The sequence below is a fragment of the Drosophila sulfurigaster genome, chromosome X, assembly GCF_023558435.1.
Source record: "Drosophila sulfurigaster albostrigata strain 15112-1811.04 chromosome X, ASM2355843v2, whole genome shotgun sequence".
Lineage (NCBI taxonomy): Eukaryota > Metazoa > Arthropoda > Insecta > Diptera > Drosophilidae > Drosophila > Drosophila sulfurigaster.
In genome coordinates, this window is record NC_084885.1 from 16,758,511 (window position 1) to 16,778,675 (window position 20,165).

Consider the following 20,165-nt stretch of genomic DNA (forward strand, 5'->3'; position numbering starts at 1 on the left):
TGAAAACGTGAGCGTAACTTCAGAATATTTAAAATATCATAGGTAAACTAAATTATGTGTAATATAATATTTATGTGTATTAATTGTTGTGTTATTTCTAAGGTTCAAGTTCGAAGAGAAAAGATCTCAATTTTACCTTTCTAGCAACACAATCGAATAGCGAATATTTAAATATTTATATTTAGTAACTGACAGATTATTGTCTGAAGCAGTATATTCTAAAATAGTATTTTCTAAATAAAATAAACCAAATGATCTGCTGAGTTTATTGCAATTGCTCAGCAATTGTGTTTTGAAATGGGTTTAAATAGTTGGGACTTTGAAGTACCATAGAGAAGTGCAGAAGTGCAGCAACTAAAATCGAAAATGTCACCTGTTCACCCGTTCACCTGTGTGTGGTTCCCTAAAGTCTCCAGCTGATGTTCCCAGGTGAACACTGCGAAGTGTTCCTCTATGTAGAGCAAGAATTTGCAGTTGCAAAGTTTTCGGCAAGAATTGCCATTGCACTTGGACTTAATGGTTTGGACAAATGCAATCTCTTAGACAGCGAATGTGAGTGCAAGTGAGTGCTGGAGTGAATACTCGCTTGACTGCCACGTTCGCATCTAATCAGCGCTGTGCAGGCGGCTCAAGACGGACGAAACTTGCCTCTCACTCTGTTTTTGTTTTTTTTTTGTATTGTGTCGCACATGTGTCTAACTGAGTAACTAAGTATCACGGTGCGCCTTTCATTCAGTCGTTGCCTCGCTTGGTTTTATTGTTTTTCCTGCTGCTGCAGCAGCTTCCCAAGTGAGTCTCTCGTAAGTATATGTATATATTACGTATACGTAACGTACACATAACTATGCAGCATTTTCCGGTAACGGCTGCTGCCGCTGCATTTGGGAATGAGTTGCGGAATGGCAATGGAGTTGGGATTGAGATTGAGACTGGGAATGGGAATGGGAATGGGAATGGCTTTTATTGTCTTTACGTTCGTCTCGCATTGTACGCTTTGCTTGTTTTCTTGCAGATACTTGAATCTCAAAGGCCCACTTCAAGGAATTTCACTGTTTACCTAGCCAAAGATGGCAAAGCAGTCAAGAAGAAATACCAAAACAACAACAGCAACAACAACAACAACAATAACAGTAACAATAAAAACCACTACAACTACAAATTGAAAAACAATAAAGAGAACACGTTGCCGAAGAGAGTTGCTCAAGATGAAGATGAAGATGAAGAAGAGACAGCAGCCAAATCCACTTCCGGTGACAACAACAACATCAACAACAACAGGCAACCGAATGAGCAGGACAAAGTAAGCGTAGATGGTGATGGAGATGGAGATGGCGACGGAGAAGACACAGACATGGACATGGACATGGACATGGAAATGGAAATGGCAGAGGAAGATGAGGACAATGTGGAGCATGAGACGTCGAAGCCGAAGCCGAACGCGAACTTTGGCAGCAAAAGTTTTGCGTATAAAAAATTTAAGAACATGCACGAACAGCAAAATCAACAGAAGCAAAAGAAGCAGCAGCTGAAGCAGCAGCAGCAGCAGCAGCAGCAGCGGCAGGCAAATGCCAACAGTCCAAGCCAAAGGAGTCGAAATGGCGATGGGAAACAACAGCAGCTGGAGCGGCAAAGGGAAATGGAAATGGAACGAGAAAGGGAGAGAGAGAGAGAAAGGGAACGTGAACGTGAACGTGAACGACAACGAGAGCAACAGCAGCAGCAGCAGCAAGAGCAGCTGTTTGATTCTATTGAAATATTAAATGAACGAAAATTTAATAAAGCGTCGGGCCAATCAACGTTGCAAGCGGCTGCTGTTGCTGTTGCTGCTGCTGCTGCTGCTGCTGCTACTTCTAAGGATGTGGTCGCTGGCGGGGACATTATGGCAATCGGCGATATTGAGGACAATTTTGGTAATGATGAAGTATTGGCGGAAAACATTAAGTCCACAATTGACAATGATGAATCAGCAAAGGAGACAACCACAGCAACTTCCACCACAACCACCACAACAACAGCAGCAACAACAACAACAGCAGCAGCAGCAATAACAACAACAACAACAGCAGCAGGAACATCAAGCACTACGGCAGCAAGCACAGAGCTCAATTTGGACTCAGGTTACATTGGACACAAGAAGAAGCGACACGGCCAAGCTTGGGGCAGCAGCAGATACTATGACAAGGACAACTACAGCATAGGCCGTGTACAGCAGCAGCAGCAGCAGCAGCAGCAACAGCAACAGCAGAAGGAGCAACAGCACAAGCAGCCGTTACTCGAGTCAGATTCCATTTTAGATTCCAGCTCCGATGTGGGCGAGTTGCATTACTACGATGGCAGAGAGTTGGCTAAAACTCTCGACAGCAAATCGCATGCCAATTACTTGAGTGGCTATTTTGCTCGCACAATCAATGAAACCAAACAAGATGACGACGACGACGACGACGATGACGTAGGAGAAGGCGAAGGCGAAGGCGAAGGTGAAGGCGAAGCTGTGGTAGTCGGAGAATATGCGGAAGCGCAGCAGTTGCCACAACTCGAAACGGAATCGGAATCTGCATTGCGTTATCATCCGGGTAAGTTATTTCGGTATTTTTCCTCCTTCCTAGCTTCTTGTACAACAGTCAAATGCCTGCGTAATAGATACACAGCCCACGATAACGTATACGCACCGTAAGCCACAGACTAAACACCGACCAAAAAAAAGGGACTGCGACAGCAAAGCACAGTAAAGAATCTGGCACACAGTCAAAATTAAAACACACACACACACATACACACACACACACACGCAGAACGAGAAATGCCAAGATGCCGCACAGTGGGCCGAAAATAAACAACAACAAACAACGCAAGAATGAATTTTTAAAGCAAACTAACAAAATGGAAATTCCACATTTTTAAAGACAACAAATAATTCATTTGCCTTTAAATATTCATTTCGTTTCGATTGCAAGTTTGTAACTGGAATTTTTGTTGATTGTGTTCAATTACGAACTATATTCATTTCTATTTAAAAATCATAAAATTGTTTAATAAATTCTGCCTTCAGTTTTATCAAGCTTTGAAGATTCAGTTGCTTTATCATTTAAATTAAGCAAATAAAAACATTTTGGTTACTAGTAAAATAAATATTCATTTATATTTGAAACTTATTACATTATATATTTTCAAATTCGATAGTTTAATTCAAGCAAAGAAACAAATGAAACCTTTTTTATTACTAGTAAAATAAATATTTATTTATATTTTAAACTTATTACATCATATATTTTCAAATTCGATAGTTTAATTCAAGCAAAGAAACAAATGAAAACTGGTTTACTACTAGTGAGAAAAATATTGATTTCTATATTCAAATTATTAGTTAAATTATTTTAAAATTCGTTAATATATTTCTAGCAATGAAATAAATATAAATTTCTATTCAGAACTCAAAACTTTTTTTTCACAAAATATGTACTCAAACATAGTCTTTAACATTTCCGCCATACTATTTGCTATAGGCTCAAACGCACTGTAATCTGTAACTCATTGTAAGTGACCGACTTCCCAGCTAGCTGTCAAAAAAAGATTCTCAATAATTAAGGGAACACCTTTTCAACACAAGCTATAAAATTGCGCACACAAAATAGAAACTCAATGAAGACATATTCTAGGAAATCTATTCAATGTCTAAGTTAATTTTAGATGTCTCTATAAAATAAATCGACGTCCATTTGATTCCAGGAACTAAATTCAACTGGCTAGACAATAAATATGAAATGTTTTATTTGCTTTAAGTTTGTTAGAAACTCTATATAGAATTAACCAAACTACGAGACAATTTCAAACGATAGAAATTGAAATCAGTCTATCAAATCTTTAAGCCCCAGAAAATGTAATTGTGGGATCGATTTTCAATTGCAGTGCAGTGACAAAACAATATGCAATATGCGGTAATTGTTGGTCAGAAATCCACAAAGTAAAATTCGCTTAGGGCATTTTGTGGGACTCAGAAGCCACTGTAGGTTACGGACTTTGACTTGGTTTCCCTTAACAAACTTTTTCGACCTGTTCACTTTTTGCGAAAAAGTGAAAAAGGTTAATTCACTTTGTCAGCATTTTAAGTTCTAGTTTTATAAAGTGCTATAGTAATAAAAATGCGAAACTCACACAATGTATATTTGTATGTATGTATATAAATGTTTTTGCAATTACTCACCGTCACTTATTTTCAATTTAAAGTTTATTAAACGCCTTCACTTTAGTTAAACCTACAAAATTGCATACTTATACTTTTACACTTGTAAAAACAAAACAAAAAAGAAAAAAACACTCACATGCACTAATTTAACTCTTATACTCACTGATATTTGCACACGTTTACACTTATAATCAGCAAACGAAAAACAAAAACAAAAACGCACACACAAACGTATAAGACTGGCTCTTATATTTACGTTGCACTTCTATGCAGACCCGCACAACAGAGAAGGGATTACATAAGCTCGAATTGTATTCCGACTCACTCACACCAATACTATTTAGAACTTGCAGCAGCAATCGTGTGAGAGCGAGACAACAAGACGTCACTTTTTGCACTTTCACAGAAAAAAAAATCACTTCAATATTAACAACGCATGTAATCGAATAATAAATGGCGCAATAGGTAACAAAACAATGTTTTTGCACATGAATTGAAGATTTAACAATTTTTACGTAATTTAAAAGGCCCTTGATGTGAATTAAAATTAAAACGTTGCGCAGGTCAAATGCACTGTGCACTCGTCTTTCGCATACTGGTTGATGTTTTTGGTACAATTATATTGTACCATTGCCGAACTGCAAGGCGGTACTAAGCTAGGTACTTTCGGTAGTTTTGCACTTTTGTACAATTTTAAGAAGCGCAGCAAATGTACAAAAATGAAGAAAACAACAAAGGCAAGTGCGTGCAAGCGAATGAGAGCTAGACGATTGTCGAATCAAACGTTCGCTGATCGTGTCTGACACACGTAACTGCTGGCATTTGATGGGGTGATATTTTGTTGTTGTGGTTAAGCTGCATTTAATAGTGGCTCTTACTCAAAGAAGCAATTGAGCGAAAGAGAGCAAATGAGTGAATTAATATACATATGTACATATGTGTAAACTAAAGGCAATTATGTTTATACACACTATTATAAACATTTTGTTATAAGTAAAAAAACACTTTAACAAATGTGAACAGGTCTCCAACAGTCAGTTCGTAACTGTAACTTTCTTACTTGTTTGTTTTTGATTTCGGTCAGCTGTGCAGCACACTAAGCTGGACAAGGGGGAGGAAGGGCGAAGCGGTAAACTCTGGTTGCTGGTTGCTGGTTGCTGCAAGGGACTTTGACTGTGGACCGTAAATTGAAAATATGTTAGGCAAACCCCAATTGAATGCAGTCAGCCCCGCGACCCCGCTACCCGAGGGCGTTGCACACACATACAGCAACCGAAAAACTGAAAAACCAAAAAACCCAAAAAAAAAAAACAACACGAAAACGAAAATGAAAATGAAAAGTCTCTTTAATGTGTGAGTGCAAATGTGAGTTTTGACCAGTTTTTGGCTCAGCTTAGTCGCTCGCATGTGGCCTTAATTAGTTTATGGGCCTTACAGAACTTATGCAAATTCGGACAGAAATCAAACGGAATGAGCTTTAGCGCCCGACCGAGCAACAAAAGTCCCACGGGCCAAACATTTTATTACAACAGTTTTGTTGTGTGAGATTCTTATTCTTCTTGGCTCTTTTTTTTTTTTTTTTTTGGTTGTGGTTTTTTTGCCCTGAAGCAATAAAGCCAACAAAATGGCAAATATTGTATAACTTGGGCTCTGAGCCGGCCGAACAACCGACCAAATAGAACATGTCTCGAGGATTTCAGCACCGCCCCCGCCCCCTCGCTTCGCCCCGCCCCTAACATCAGTCGCAACAACAAAAACAACAACAAAAAAGAAAAGAGAATGAACTTCGCACTGCATTCGTTCGTAGTGGAGGAGGCGTCTCTGCTACGTGCCTAGACTGCCTGAGGTCCTCTGCTTGGCCGCATCTCTTAAGCCAGTCTGAGACGATACGTTATACGACTGTGTCCGTGTATCGGTGTGCGAGAGTGTGTGTGTGTGTGTGTGCATGTGCGTGTGTGTTTGGCTGCCTGCGCTCTGAAGGCCGATCCACAAGTTATTCACTGTTGTATTAAATATATCATAATATAGTATGTTAAATATTTTACTAGTATGTATAATACTTCATAATACAGTATATTAATATAGTAATATAGTATATTATATAGAATAGAATAGAATATTATATATATATATATATATATATATATATATATATATATATATATATATATATATATATATATATATATATATATATATATATATATATATATATATATATATATATTATTATTATTATTATTATTATTATTATTATTATTATTATTATTATTATTATTATTATTATTATTATTATTATTATTATTATTATTATTATTATTATTATTATTATTATTATTATTATTATTATTATTATTATTATTATTATTATTATTATTATTATTATTATTATTATTATTATTATTATTATTATTATTATTATTATTATATTGTATAATAATATTCCAGTAATATAGTATATTATATAGAATAGAATATTATTATACAATATTCAATTTTATCAGTATGATTAATATATCATAAAGTACTAAATTACGATATATTATAAAATGTACTATATATCATTTTATTGATGTACTAAATTGCGGTATATTATACATACTAGTACAATTCTATATTGTTGAAATATTATTCTTAGACACAATCCATTTAAAAGCTTTAGTTGGAACACATTTCTTGTTCTGTAGTTGGTTAAATACTTATAAATGTATACAATTTAATTATTATTGTATTATATTCATTTTTTTTTTTTAAATACATATACATTTTTATAAGCTTCAAATGCAATATTGTTATTTTATTACCATAAAGTACAAAACGAATTATTTTACTCAATAATCAAAAATAAATCATTGGATTTGATTTAATTGGATTTGGATTTTTTTTTTAATATTAAATATTTATTCTTTTAAAGAATTTATTTACATTCACAATATTTATGATACTTTTATTTTTAATAATATTTAGTAATTTTTAATAAAATTCCATAACCATAATATGACAATTTATTATAATATTTCATATTTTCCATTTACCACATTTTTTGATCAAAATATAAATAAATAAAAAAATTGTAATTTCAAAAAGTCTTTTAACCAAAATGCAATTATTTCGATTTCTGTTTCTTCATGATTGCAATATTTTAAACATTGTTGAAATTGAAAGTAGATTTGTGACTAATTTGAAAATTTTATATTTCCTTTTCTGGTTACAAAGATTATAATAACAAATATATGTAGGAACATATTTTATTATTATATATATTAATTTAATTCTCTCTTCAGTACTTTATTTAGATTCAATTATTTTTAATTTTTGAAAATATATTCATTCATTTCTCTTTGAAATCATTAATTTGGATTCCATAGTTGCTTTAACTTTTGCATATATATTTATTAAATTCTCTCTTAATATTTAGAATATTTATATTTTTTAACATTTTTATTTATTTATTTCATTTGCTTTTCAACAATTTATTTGGATTCAATATTTTTCAACTTCAAGAAATATATTTATTTTGCTCTCTTTTGAATTACATTTTTCAAAACTGTTTGAACACCCCTCGTTGTCGCTGTGCGCTGGCTTGACCAAGTTCCTTATGGCAATGTTGCCGCACTTTTATGCACAATCAAATGAAATGAATTGTGGCCTTATGGGCAACGGATTTTGTGGTCTTAGATGAGGGTCACAGCATCAGCAACAGCAACAACAACAACAACAACAAAGAGTACATGATGAACAACAAGAGCAACAACAAATACGATGGCGATTTGTTGTCCTCGGGCCTAATAGAAATCTATTACTTCCGAGCGAGCGCATCGTGCCAAGACTCACAAAATTCCTCCAAGCTAAAGCTGAAACTGTAACTGTAACTGAAACTTTTTCTTTTTTTTCTCTTTTTTGTTTGCAGATGTGGCAAGCACAACGGCATCGCCGTCGGCCTTCGAACGCTTTAAGGCGCTGCGTCGCAGCAATCGCCGCAACGGACACAAGATGCACAAGAAACGCTACAAGGACTATCTGAAGCACAGTCCGACGGTGACTCCAAAATATGCGCTGAAGTTGCGCAAGGATCGCGAGCATCGCGAACGCGAACGTCAGCGACAACAGCAGCTGCAGCAGCAGCAACACGATGAACAGCAGCAACATGCGGCGCCAATCTTTGCGATTGGCTTGCGACCGCAGCGAGCGACAGCGAAACCCTTCTACGAGGGTCAAGTGAACTATTACGATCACCAGGACGAACCGCAGGAGCAACAGCAGCAGCAGCAGCAGCAGCAGCTGCAGCCACAACTGGGCCACGATGTGGACAGTCATCATACGGAAATGGAGCGACTGATTGCCAACGACAATGGCAATTGGTATCGTCGCATCAGTCCAGTGTTGCGCAACGGTGTGAAGACCACAAGCAACGAGCAACAGTTGCTGCTACATCAGCCACAGTCGAAGCATCATCATCATCATCAGCATCAGCATCATTTGAAGCATCATCATCATCATCATCAGCATCAGCATCACAATCATCATCAGCATCATCAGCATCATCAAAAACATTTGCAGCGCCAACGACAACCGAATCCGTATCAACGCAAAGCTTTAGCCCAGCCGGCCACGCCCCCAACGACGCCTCTGGCACCGCTGCCGCCACCCAAACAGCAGCTGGGACATCAGATCACTGAGCTGGAGCAACTGGAGCGCTACTACGCCAAGTGGCCGCATCTGGCACGCGTTCAATTCCAGGTGTACGACGAACACTATCGCGAATCGCATCCGGAACTCTATGCGGACTACGAAGCGGATGAGGACTATGAGACGGCCGCTGAGCTCGAGGAGGCGCAGCAGGATCATGGCGAGGAGGCGCTCCTGCCGCCGTACATCAAAAAGTACAATCGACGCAACAAGCAGCTGCTCAATCTGCTCGAAGGCACTTTACCACCGCCGACGCCGACGCAGCTGCTGCCGATTCGCCTGGACGATGAGTATGTGAAGCAGAAGCGACGTCGTTATCAGCAGCGTTACGAGGATCTTTTCGCCCAGCAGCGCAGCACGAGCACCACGAGCAGCAGCAGCAGCAGCACCGCATCGCCAACAGCAGCATCAGCAGCAGTAACAGCAACATCTTCGGTGACTTCTCTCGTTGTTGGCAATCAGCTGCCCGAGGAGGACAAACAAGTGGAGGATGCCATCAACAATTATTACGAGGCAACCGCAGCGAGTAAAGTGGCAACGGAAGCGGCGCCAAAAGCAGCGCTCTTCAAGCTTCCACTCTATCCGGCCATTGCGGGCAGCTTCCTCGGCACGCCGCGCAGTCGCAGCGCACAATTTGTGGCGAATGTCGCCGGACGTGGACAGCAGAGCAGCTGGCCCGGAGTTGAGAGTACTTCAGCGCCGCCTTCAGCAGCATCGCCGCCTGCCGCATCGCCGCTCAACTCGTTTGTCTATCATCGTGTTGTCGATGGTGTGGGATCATCATCATCGTCCTCATCATCGACGGCGACCAGCTCGAGTCGCAAACAGCGGCTGCCATTTGTGGCCATCACCGATCGCCGGCTGGACAGCTTGAGCTCGCGGCACAAAGACTTTGAGCAATCGAATCACTATCCGTTGCCTTAAACAGCCAAGCAGCGATTATTCTATATACATATATAATTATTTTATTTTTTTTTTGGGCATGAAACATATCAACAACAACAGCGGCAGAAAAGTAGAACAAAAAGCGATGTGCAACCCCCAAAAAAAGAAAAGAAAAGAAAAAAAAACAACTTAATTATAAACGTAACTTAGATCTAAATTTTTGTGTAGACGCTTTTCAATTTGATTTTGAGTTGTACATTTTCAACACACACAGAAAGTAGTGAAAAAAAACACAAAAAACAAAAAACCAAAAAGTGAAAACACTTTAGCGATAATTTTGACACTTTTGTTTCCCAAAAACATAAACAAAATATAAAGCGTAAACGAGATATATAGGCAAGTAACAATAAAAACGAGCAAAAAAATGGAAAGAAATGAAAAATACTTAAATTAAGCTATGAATTTTTTTTTTGTGTATGATAGTCAATGACACAAAGAACGACAACACCGCAACAGTAGATAATACTATATATAAAAACACGTATATGTGTATGTACACACACACACAAACACACCCTTCACACACACACACACACAGTTTATACGTAAGCCTCAAAGTATGCTACAAATATTGTTTAACACTGCGCATACTTAATATATATTCAACTTGCTCTGATAGATCGATCCATAGACAATGCTCCAGCTATTTTGATCTTATGCCCCCACGAAATTTTGAGAGCACGCATCAAATAGGTTTCAAAATTAAAATCACACACAAACAAATAACGATTAATAGACAAAAATACATATATCGAAAAAGCAGTTGAACTCTAACAAAACTAAAAATATACATACTTATATTATCAAGAAAATACAAAAAAAAAATTAATTATCTTCATCATCATTTATTTATATGAATCATTTATTATTTAATATATTACTTTTCATAGAATTATATTGTTTTGTTTACCAACCACACAAATAGAGGACAACCAAAAACACAGCTAAAAGTAAAGTCTGCTTCCCAGAAAGCTTTACATAAAAAACATACAAATAAATACGAGTATATATATCATTTGTGTATGTGCGTGTCACTTGCTAGAATACTAAACATAGAAATAAATCAACATTAGGCACAGCAAACACACCTCAACAACTAAACAACTAAACAACACAACAAAATACACACAAATCAAAGTGCAAAAAGTATTTAAAGAGCATGAAAGTCGTTTTAAAATTGCAATTTTATCAGAAAGTTGTTTTCCACAACATTTTTAAATATTAAGAATGCGAGTGGAAGTGGAAGAGCGAAAAACTAAGTAGGAAAAGGATGCGGGCGAAAATCGAATTTCGATGGCAAAAGGGAAAAAATTGTCGAGTCGTCGTTGCAAATGAAATCAAAGCGTCAATGCAGCTAATCAACATATCAAAACGAGACGAGAGCGAAGCAAACCGAAAAAAAATAAAAACATAAAACAAAATACAAAAATAAACAAAAGATAAAAAAAGATGATTGAAAATTGAAGAGAAAACAAACAATGATTTTTCTATAAACGCAAAGTTAAAATGCAGTTTCTTCTATGACAACACTTTCCCAACCATGAATTGAAAAAGTTAAATCGCAGTGTGATTTTTTTTCTTCTTCCAATTTTAATTAAATTCCATTTCTACCATATACATGATTGAAATGAAATGAAGCTATCAAGGATGAATAACAGGGCAAAAAAAAGGTGTACAGCAAAAATGTAAATGAAACTTTCAACTCATTAATAAATTTTAATTCAAATTTCGTAAATGAGTCTTCGATGATTTTTGAAATGTTTGTAAACTTCTTTGACACACACAAAAAACGAACATTGCAATTCACTTATTGTAAAATGAAAATAAAATTGGAAAACAAACAATAATAACAATACGATATATGCATATATGATAAGTACACGAACGATACGCGATTTAACAGTTTCAATGAGCATAGAATTAAATGACAAAAACAAATGGAAATTATTGTACTTAGGCGTTTATTTATGGTATATGTATGTATGTGCAAAAAACCAAACGATTAATGAATATACAACACACACACACACACACATATAAAAAATAACATACACACACACACAAACACACACACAACTGTCATTATATGGTAACATTTTAATGGAATGAAATTCAATAAAGCAAAACTTATTATTTACGCATAAATATAGTTCGAGTATGTGTAAAGTGTTTTCTTTATTTACGGCTTTTCAAACAGCTGAGTTGGTAAGTAAGACCAAGACATTTAATAACAATTATGAGGTCAATAGAATTTCAAACATTTTCATTATTTTTCAAATTATTATATGGAACCTTTAGCAATAATTATGAAAAGTTAACAACAATTTCATATTAACTACGTGAATATACAATATACATATTTCCAGTACATTTTTAGTATATTACCATTATTTTAAAGTACATGTTCAGTATAATTCAATATGCCATCAGTGCATTTTGAGTATATTACAAGTGTTTTAAGTATATTTTTAGTATATTTGTTTATATAACGAAAAATATGATGTATTGATAATAGTATATTTTCATTATATTTTGAGTATATTTCTCTGTATAATTATATTCTAAGATGTGTATAGTATATAGTAATATATAGTATATGTTCAGCTATTTTGTACTATATTTTCACGTTTCCAGCATGTTTAAGTATATTTCTATATACATATGTATAACGATTTTATAAAATACAAATTCAGTATATTTCAGTACATTTGTAGCATTTTATACAGTATAGCTTTCCATATTTTCAGTATATTTTATTAACTGCAGACCCATTACTTTGCTTCATTTGAGAGTTTAATTCACCAAAACATTTTCACAATTCTCTTAATTTGTCACTGCACATTTAATTGACATTAATGCCAGATTTCATTTACCTTGAATATTGCATAACTGCAAATACTGTTTATTTACAATGGATAATAAATCATTTGCGAGGTCTGATTTACAATAATTGTTTGTTGCAAAAGTTGCGTAAATAAACTATTTAGAATCTATCTACATATATAGTACATATATATTCAATATTTATGGTTGGTGCAACAAAGCTTACACATAATTATTTATGTTGCCAAACTAACATATAATTTTGTGCTCATTAATATTAAAACATTTTGATTACTTAAAAATGTATTGTGAAAGCAAATTCTATATTTTGCACGTCATTTGTCAACATATAATTGAAATACTCAGTATAAAATAAATATAATAATAATAATCATTCATTCGTGTTTAATTAGCATCTATTATTTATGTATTAATTTTAGCAAATCTATATACATATTTTATTTATTTTGTTGCTGTTTGTTGCTCAATGCTAACTTCTTTTTAAATAATCTAACTCACATCTTTTATGTATTAGTCTCGGTTTAAATAATTTTGGTTGATATCACTTGCTATGTTTGCACGCAACTCAAGTTCTGGTATATTTTGAATGTTATGGTATATTTTGTATGGAATATGGTATGGTATTTTTGGATATTGAGTAATACATTATCAATATCCCAAATATAGCCAATCCTTTTTTTTTGTAATTTTTGCTGTATATCAATTGCCTTTCGTTTATTCAAAATGGGTATCTCACAGTCGAGCACACTCTCATTTGTTCAGATCAATTTCTCGATTTGTTATAGCATAAATACTACACAAGTGCTTCGAATTTGAAATCGCAGTAGGACAAATAAGGAATACTGATTGTTGCTAATAGCAAACTCGCTAATAAAACTACAAAACTGAACTCTTAATGTTGCATTTAAATGCTCAATTGCAATACAAGTGCACTTGAGGCAAGCACATTTGCACATCGCGAAGTCAAGTCTTTAACGTGGACTTTAATAATGGCAACGCGACTGCGGCGAAGAGCATCGTTATGCTTGTGAATGCGATGCCCGAGCCGATGCCCGAGCCGATGTCGAGGTCTGAGTCGATGGTGATGCCTGAGCCGGTGACTACGTAGACGTAACTCAATAATAATGCGCATCCATCGGTGTTCGTGATGCAATCAGACGACAGCCGTCAGTGTTAAGCACACACAGAGAACACGAATAAGTAAGAAGTGTAAGAGTGTGCTCGACTCTTCGATACCCGTTTCCCATATATTGAGTAAACGCAAAATAGTACGGTATTAATTTTAAAATATATCAAAGTCCAAAAAATACTGCAAGTATACCAACGGTTATATTTGGTATATTGATATAGTACTACAATCAAAATATACTCAATATGTATATCCGCTATCTTTTGTGAATGAAAGCAAAACAGATAGGTATTACATTTAATATGTACCAAATGTTATATTTGGTATATTCAAAATATACCATAGAGTCCAAATATACCAGCTTCTAAAATAAACCACAAAAATACTTAAATAAACCGAAGGCCATATTTCGTATATCTATGTCGTACCACATTCGAAATATTCCACGGAGTGCAAGATATACCAGATTGCCAGCCAAAGCAACTAAGTCCCTCTTGGAATCACATAGACTATAGTTTTTATTGGTTGTACCAATTTCGTTTCTAACCTCAATATTACGCTTGTTATTGGATATACCGCAAAAATGCTTAATTATACCGCAGGCAACATTTGGTATATCTATGTAGTATTACTTTCGAAATATACAATAGAGAACATAGTCTCTGAGATCTAAGTGTTCATACGGACGGACAGACAGACAGACGCACATACCTACATATATCGACACGGCTGTTAACCCTGATCAAGAATATATATACCTCGTAGGGTCGGCGATGCCTCCTTCTACGTGTTCCATACATTTTCCGCCGACACAAAGTTATAATACCCTTCTTCTCTACGTGTACCGAGTATAAAAAGAAAAATAGGCGGTCCATGGAGATTGCAAGTTTTCCTGCCACAGACTGTGTGACACTGGAAATTGGGATTGCGATTGGAATTGGGATTGGGATTGGGACTGCGACTGCGAGTTGCCGTTGACAATGTCAATGCCATACACACTCAAAGAGAAACAGGGGAGATTGAGAGAGAGAGAGAGAGAGAGAGAGAGAGAGAAGAAGTCACTGACAATGCCAATGCCAAAGCCATTTGCATGACGCACTCTGAATCACTTAAATGCAATTCAAATCTGGCGAAATTTGTTGCCGCATCGCTGCAAAAATTACGCACACACACACACACACACACACACACACACACACACACACAAGCAAATCACAAACAAAAAAGCGTCGCGTCGCGTCGCTTAATGTCAAGTCGGCAACACAAATTTATGTAAGCTCCACGTGCGAGTGGCAATCTCTTCATGCAACTTACTGCTGCAATTACACTTTCCGCTCGCATGTGAAAATCTGTTGCCAGATTTGCATAAAGTGCTGCAACGTTTATTCGCACTCGCATTTGCCAAATAATTTCAATTCAATTTACAACCCAACTTAAAGGAATGCAAACCAAACGCAACACAAAATCTTCGCACACACAAAGACAGCATGCAAACTCTTCTCAAATACTCTGTCTCAGCAGATTTGATTTAGTTTACGAAATTGATTTAGCATTGACTTTTGTTTTGCTGCAAAATATGCGTCAACATGCAATAAAATGTGCAATAAATTTCGATTTTTGATCAAGTGTTTCTTTATTTTTTGCTGTTTATTTTGATTTCAAAATATTTAAAAACCTACATAGATAGAATAAAGAAAAAGTTTATTATATTTTTAAAGAACATCGCAATATAAAGAAAAGAATTTAATATTAATGAAATATATATTTATATACATTTACATAAATACTACTATACTATTATACAATTTCAAATACTTTATTTGTTATTTTTTTTTAAATAGCTCACTTATTTAACAAAACTTTGCAGTAAATAAAAGACATTATACAATCTGTTATATCTTTATTTTTAAAATTGATCAACAATATTACGATTCAAACCTACATATATAATATCAATTAAATTTTTTTCAACCCTATAAAGCACTTTAATGCGTATCAAAAATACTCAATAAATATCAAGTAATCAAATTTGATATTTTGCTTGCAAAATTTTCATGAATATACCATATAATATCAATTAAATTATTTCAAATATTTTCTAGCTACAGGCACTTTAATTTTTAACAAAAATGGAAAAATCGAGCTCCTAATTTAATCTTCCAAAATAAACTTTAAATTGCGAATAAAATAGTCAGTCTGCTAAGTCTAGTTTCTGTTGAGAAAATTGATAAATTGATATTGATAAATAAAATTAATACAATTTATTTAAAAATATATTTTTTGATCTATTGAATACCTTAGTTCTTTCTTTTCTAAAAAAAAATTAATACACAAAAAGTATTTTATGCCCATGAAATATATTTATATCTTAATTAAAAAAGACCACAAAATTTCCATAAATTTAACAACATTTAAAATGCTGCAAAAAAAAATACTTCATGAAATACATATAAAAATAAAAAAGGAACAAACATATTAATATTTCAATAAATTAAACAACAACAACAACAAGATGCAAATTAAAAATGTTTCTTAAGGTCCTATTTCGAAAAATATTTTATTCAAAAAAATATGTTTTATCAGTATGAAATTAAACAAAAAAAAAGAAATTTCCTAACCGTAATTGAAAGCGAAAAACAAGTTTCATTTGCTAGTGACACAACTTTGTATTACTTTAAAATAAGAATTCTTTAGCTTTATATTCGTATAAAATGCAATCGATTAATGCAAGACACTTTAGCTTCCTTACTAAAATTGCCTTATACTACAAACAGTTGAACAGAAAATAGCATCATCATCATAGATTTCACATTTAAGTTGCAGAGCAGGCGCGCGATAATACAACGTGTTGATGGATTTCTGGCCCATAGAGTATTCTCAAGTGCAGCATCAACAGTGCAAATTAAAATAGACACGTAGTAGCAAAAGAAGAGGACAACGCGGCAGATGGAGACATTGCTAGACAAGAACGTCGCGTCGCGTCGCGTCGCGTCACACACAAAGAGAACTCACGTTGCAAGTGCACACATGCAACCGCACACACACAGACACACACACAGAGAGAGAGAGAGAGACGGACACAAATGTGGCACGTTGCGTCACCGTCACCGTCACTGTCAGCACACACACACAACACAACACACACGACTTTGGCGAACATTTCGCCGACGACGCTGCTCAAGAAAATGCGCTCGCGGTGCATACTTGACAGTCATCGTCAGGATGCTTGCTGCATATCCTTAGTCTCAGTCTCAGTCTCAGTCTCATCCTCATCCTGCATTCTCTGTCTCATCTTCATACTTGCCACGAGCAGCAAAGCAGCAAGCAGCAGGGTGCACTTACGTGTGCCTTCGCCAGTTGTGCAGTTGATGTTGTTGTCTGCGCTGGGTAAATACGCAAGTGTCGCGCATGTGAAGCAGCAGCCGGGATTGGATTGTCTCCACCCTTCACCCTTCATCCTTCACCCTTCATCCATCACTCTTCGCCCATCGCTTGTGCAATCCTCCTTAAACTCTGTCTGTATACGCTTAAAAGTACATATAAAATCATTTGTACATCACGTAAATGCAACAAATTTATAAATGCCGTGCAACACGCTCGCAGCTTAAAGGGTATGCTCAGCTTGCTAAGCGAAGATAAGCAACTTCAAGTACTTTGTATTGAGAAATGCTATTTTAACAGGAAAGCCCATGACTTCAAATCGCTATTTATAACATGTACATTTTCAAATTATTTGTTGTTGCTCGAAATTATGTTACTTTGATACCTAAATTCTAATTTAATTGAAAACTAAAAAATTCATCATTTTTTTTCGAGTTTTCTAAGGGGCTTTAACGTATACCCAATATTACTTATAGGTAATAACATTTCCAAATTTACATATATGTATTTCTTGTGAACTTAAAACAAATAAACAAATAATTTTTTGATAGTTTCTCCTAGGAAATGTAACGTATACGCAATATTACGTATACGTAATTAATCGACAAATATCTCTTTTAAATATATATACCATATATTGATGAAATTAAAAATTAAAGACTCCAAAGCGAGTTTAACGTATGCGCAATATTACGTATACGTTTTTATTTGACTAAAACTTTCTTTAAAATTAAAACCACTTATTTTATAAATTTAGATTTATAAAAATAACAATTTATCCAGCTATAATTTACTAATTGTTTACCTGTGGAAATTTAACGTATACGCAATATTACGTATAGGACACTCCGAATCGGAATCTCCGATATTTTCAAATATACAAATAAACTTATTCTGGAGCCTTAGAATCAAAATGTATTCAGAAGTAAGCCGCATCTAATTTATAGACTTTTTCCATAGTTGATTTTAATGTAAACTCAATATTACGTATACGCAATATTACATACATACATATATGATATTACTCAAAAAAATTATTTTTAAATACATAAGCAATTTATTTTGGAACCTGAAAAGCAAAACTAATTACATATACGTAATTTTGTACGTCATTCTATGAAATAAATCCACATTTCGATAGTCGCTTTCATAAATCATTTGCATTGCATGTTATATTATTGAAAGACTAATCAAGTATTTTAGATTTGGCATTAATATTGATTTACTTCAAATAATCGCATTGCATTCATAGCTTTACTGCTTATAATTTTTAGGTAAATGAAACTAAAATTAAGCAATAATTAAATAAATTAGACTACGATTATAAGAAATAAATTTGAATAACTAGTATTGAAAAATATAATCTGATTAAATCAATATGAAGTAAAGTTATAATAAAAAATGATTTGAAAATATTGACTGAATAGAGTGGAAAGTTAATTTTCCTCAATTAGTTTTTATAATAACTTCACTTTAAATTCATTTATACATTTTATATTCTTTAATATTACTTTGCATCTCTCAATCCATTTATTATTATTGCAAAATTGAATCCTCAAAGAATCGAAACAAAACTTAATAAAAATATTTTCGTTATGGGTTCAATGGATTAATCTTCAATTAAAGCCGACATATTGATGTCTCACTTGCGCCTGTATTTATAATTTTTTACACCCATAACATTTGTGTGTGTCCAATGGACAAAAATACTTGTTCCATAAAAAAATCGCCAATGTTTTCGTGGAGCAGAGCACATCAATCGATAACTTACCCCCACCGAAAAAAAAAAGAAGAGCGCACAGTTTGCCAACCGCTAAAGTTGAAACGAAACGTGTGATGGAGTCAAGGAGTCAAACAAACGACGAGAGGATTGGGATTGGGATTGGGATTGGCATTGGGATTGGGATTGCAAACGCCAATCATCACAGCTTGATTGAGGCGTCCGCACATCGATATGCATGATGTATGTATTCGGTAAGCTGACCAGCAAAAAAGATGCACTCCACTAAATTCGCTCGTTTTAAATGTCCACACCACAGCAAAATACCTTTGAAAAGTTCGTTGCCAAACAAAGAGAACTAAAAAACTGATAACTGAACAGTTTGCGGTGTCACTTCTGTGATTAATGATTAATGTAATATTGCTCACTCAGTAAGAATAATTGTTTTATTTGCGGCGTTCAGCTTGACAGAAATAGTTTTTGTTTTTTTTTGTTTAATTTTCAATTGTAATGTGGTTAATCTCTTTGCTTAATGTAATGAATTCTAAAAAAAATAATAATCAATTGTAATAGTCTTTGAAATACTTTTTACAAAAGGAATTTAATTGGAAATGTGGTTAAACTGTTTGTTAAAAAGAACAACTAATTGTAGTCTTTGAAATAACTTTCTATTTTAACTCAAAGGGTGTTTTAAGTCAATCAAAGATTATTTCAAAGTTGGAGTATTTCGTGTTGGTCTCATTTAGCAGCCTAATAATTGTTTTACATATTTTAATTTAATATTGATATGTATTTGAAGTCTTCCCATAATATTATTAAATCTAACAAAAATTATTCTTTATTTTAGTCATTGAAATTGATTTCTATTTTAATTGAAATTGTCTGTAAAGCCTTTGTTCAATGCGAATCAAACTACTTAATATAATATTTAGCGCTAGATTTTATACAAGTTTTGAATTTTAATACGAAATGTCTTCAAGGCCTTTGCTAAATATGAGTAAACCCTTTGAATAAGAGCTGAAATAGTTTTTATTTTAATTTGAAGTACAAAATATACTTAATGTCTTAATTAGAACAATGAGTAATAAAAAAAACCGACTGTAAACATGGAATTATAAATAAAATTATAGCACAAAATGTGTGGTCAAGGTTTATGTTTACGTTTTTTATAGAGACATTAGAGAGTAAGTGCTGGATAAGTGCTATTCGAGCTGTCTAGCATTAAACCTACAATATATAATTCGCATTCATTTGACCGCGCAGCATTTCAATAA

At 34.4% G+C, this 20,165-nt stretch overlaps 2 protein-coding genes across 2 annotated transcripts in view; both read left to right on the forward strand.

Annotated features, from left to right (window-relative positions):
• LOC133847141 (general transcriptional corepressor trfA) overlaps positions 1-10,199 on the forward strand; it is a 62,002-nt gene extending 51,803 nt beyond the window's left edge. Inside the window, exons 3-4 of the mRNA XM_062281950.1 lie at positions 1,013-2,573; positions 8,094-10,199. Coding sequence (XP_062137934.1) covers positions 1,013-2,573; positions 8,094-9,796 — 3,264 coding nt within the window. The 3' untranslated portion in view covers positions 9,797-10,199. The remainder of the gene's footprint in view (positions 1-1,012; positions 2,574-8,093) is intronic.
• Positions 1-20,165, forward strand: part of LOC133847142 (cytochrome c oxidase subunit 4 isoform 1, mitochondrial) — a 41,079-nt gene that overhangs the window by 4,671 nt on the left and 16,243 nt on the right. The gene's annotated exons all lie outside the window — the stretch shown is intronic.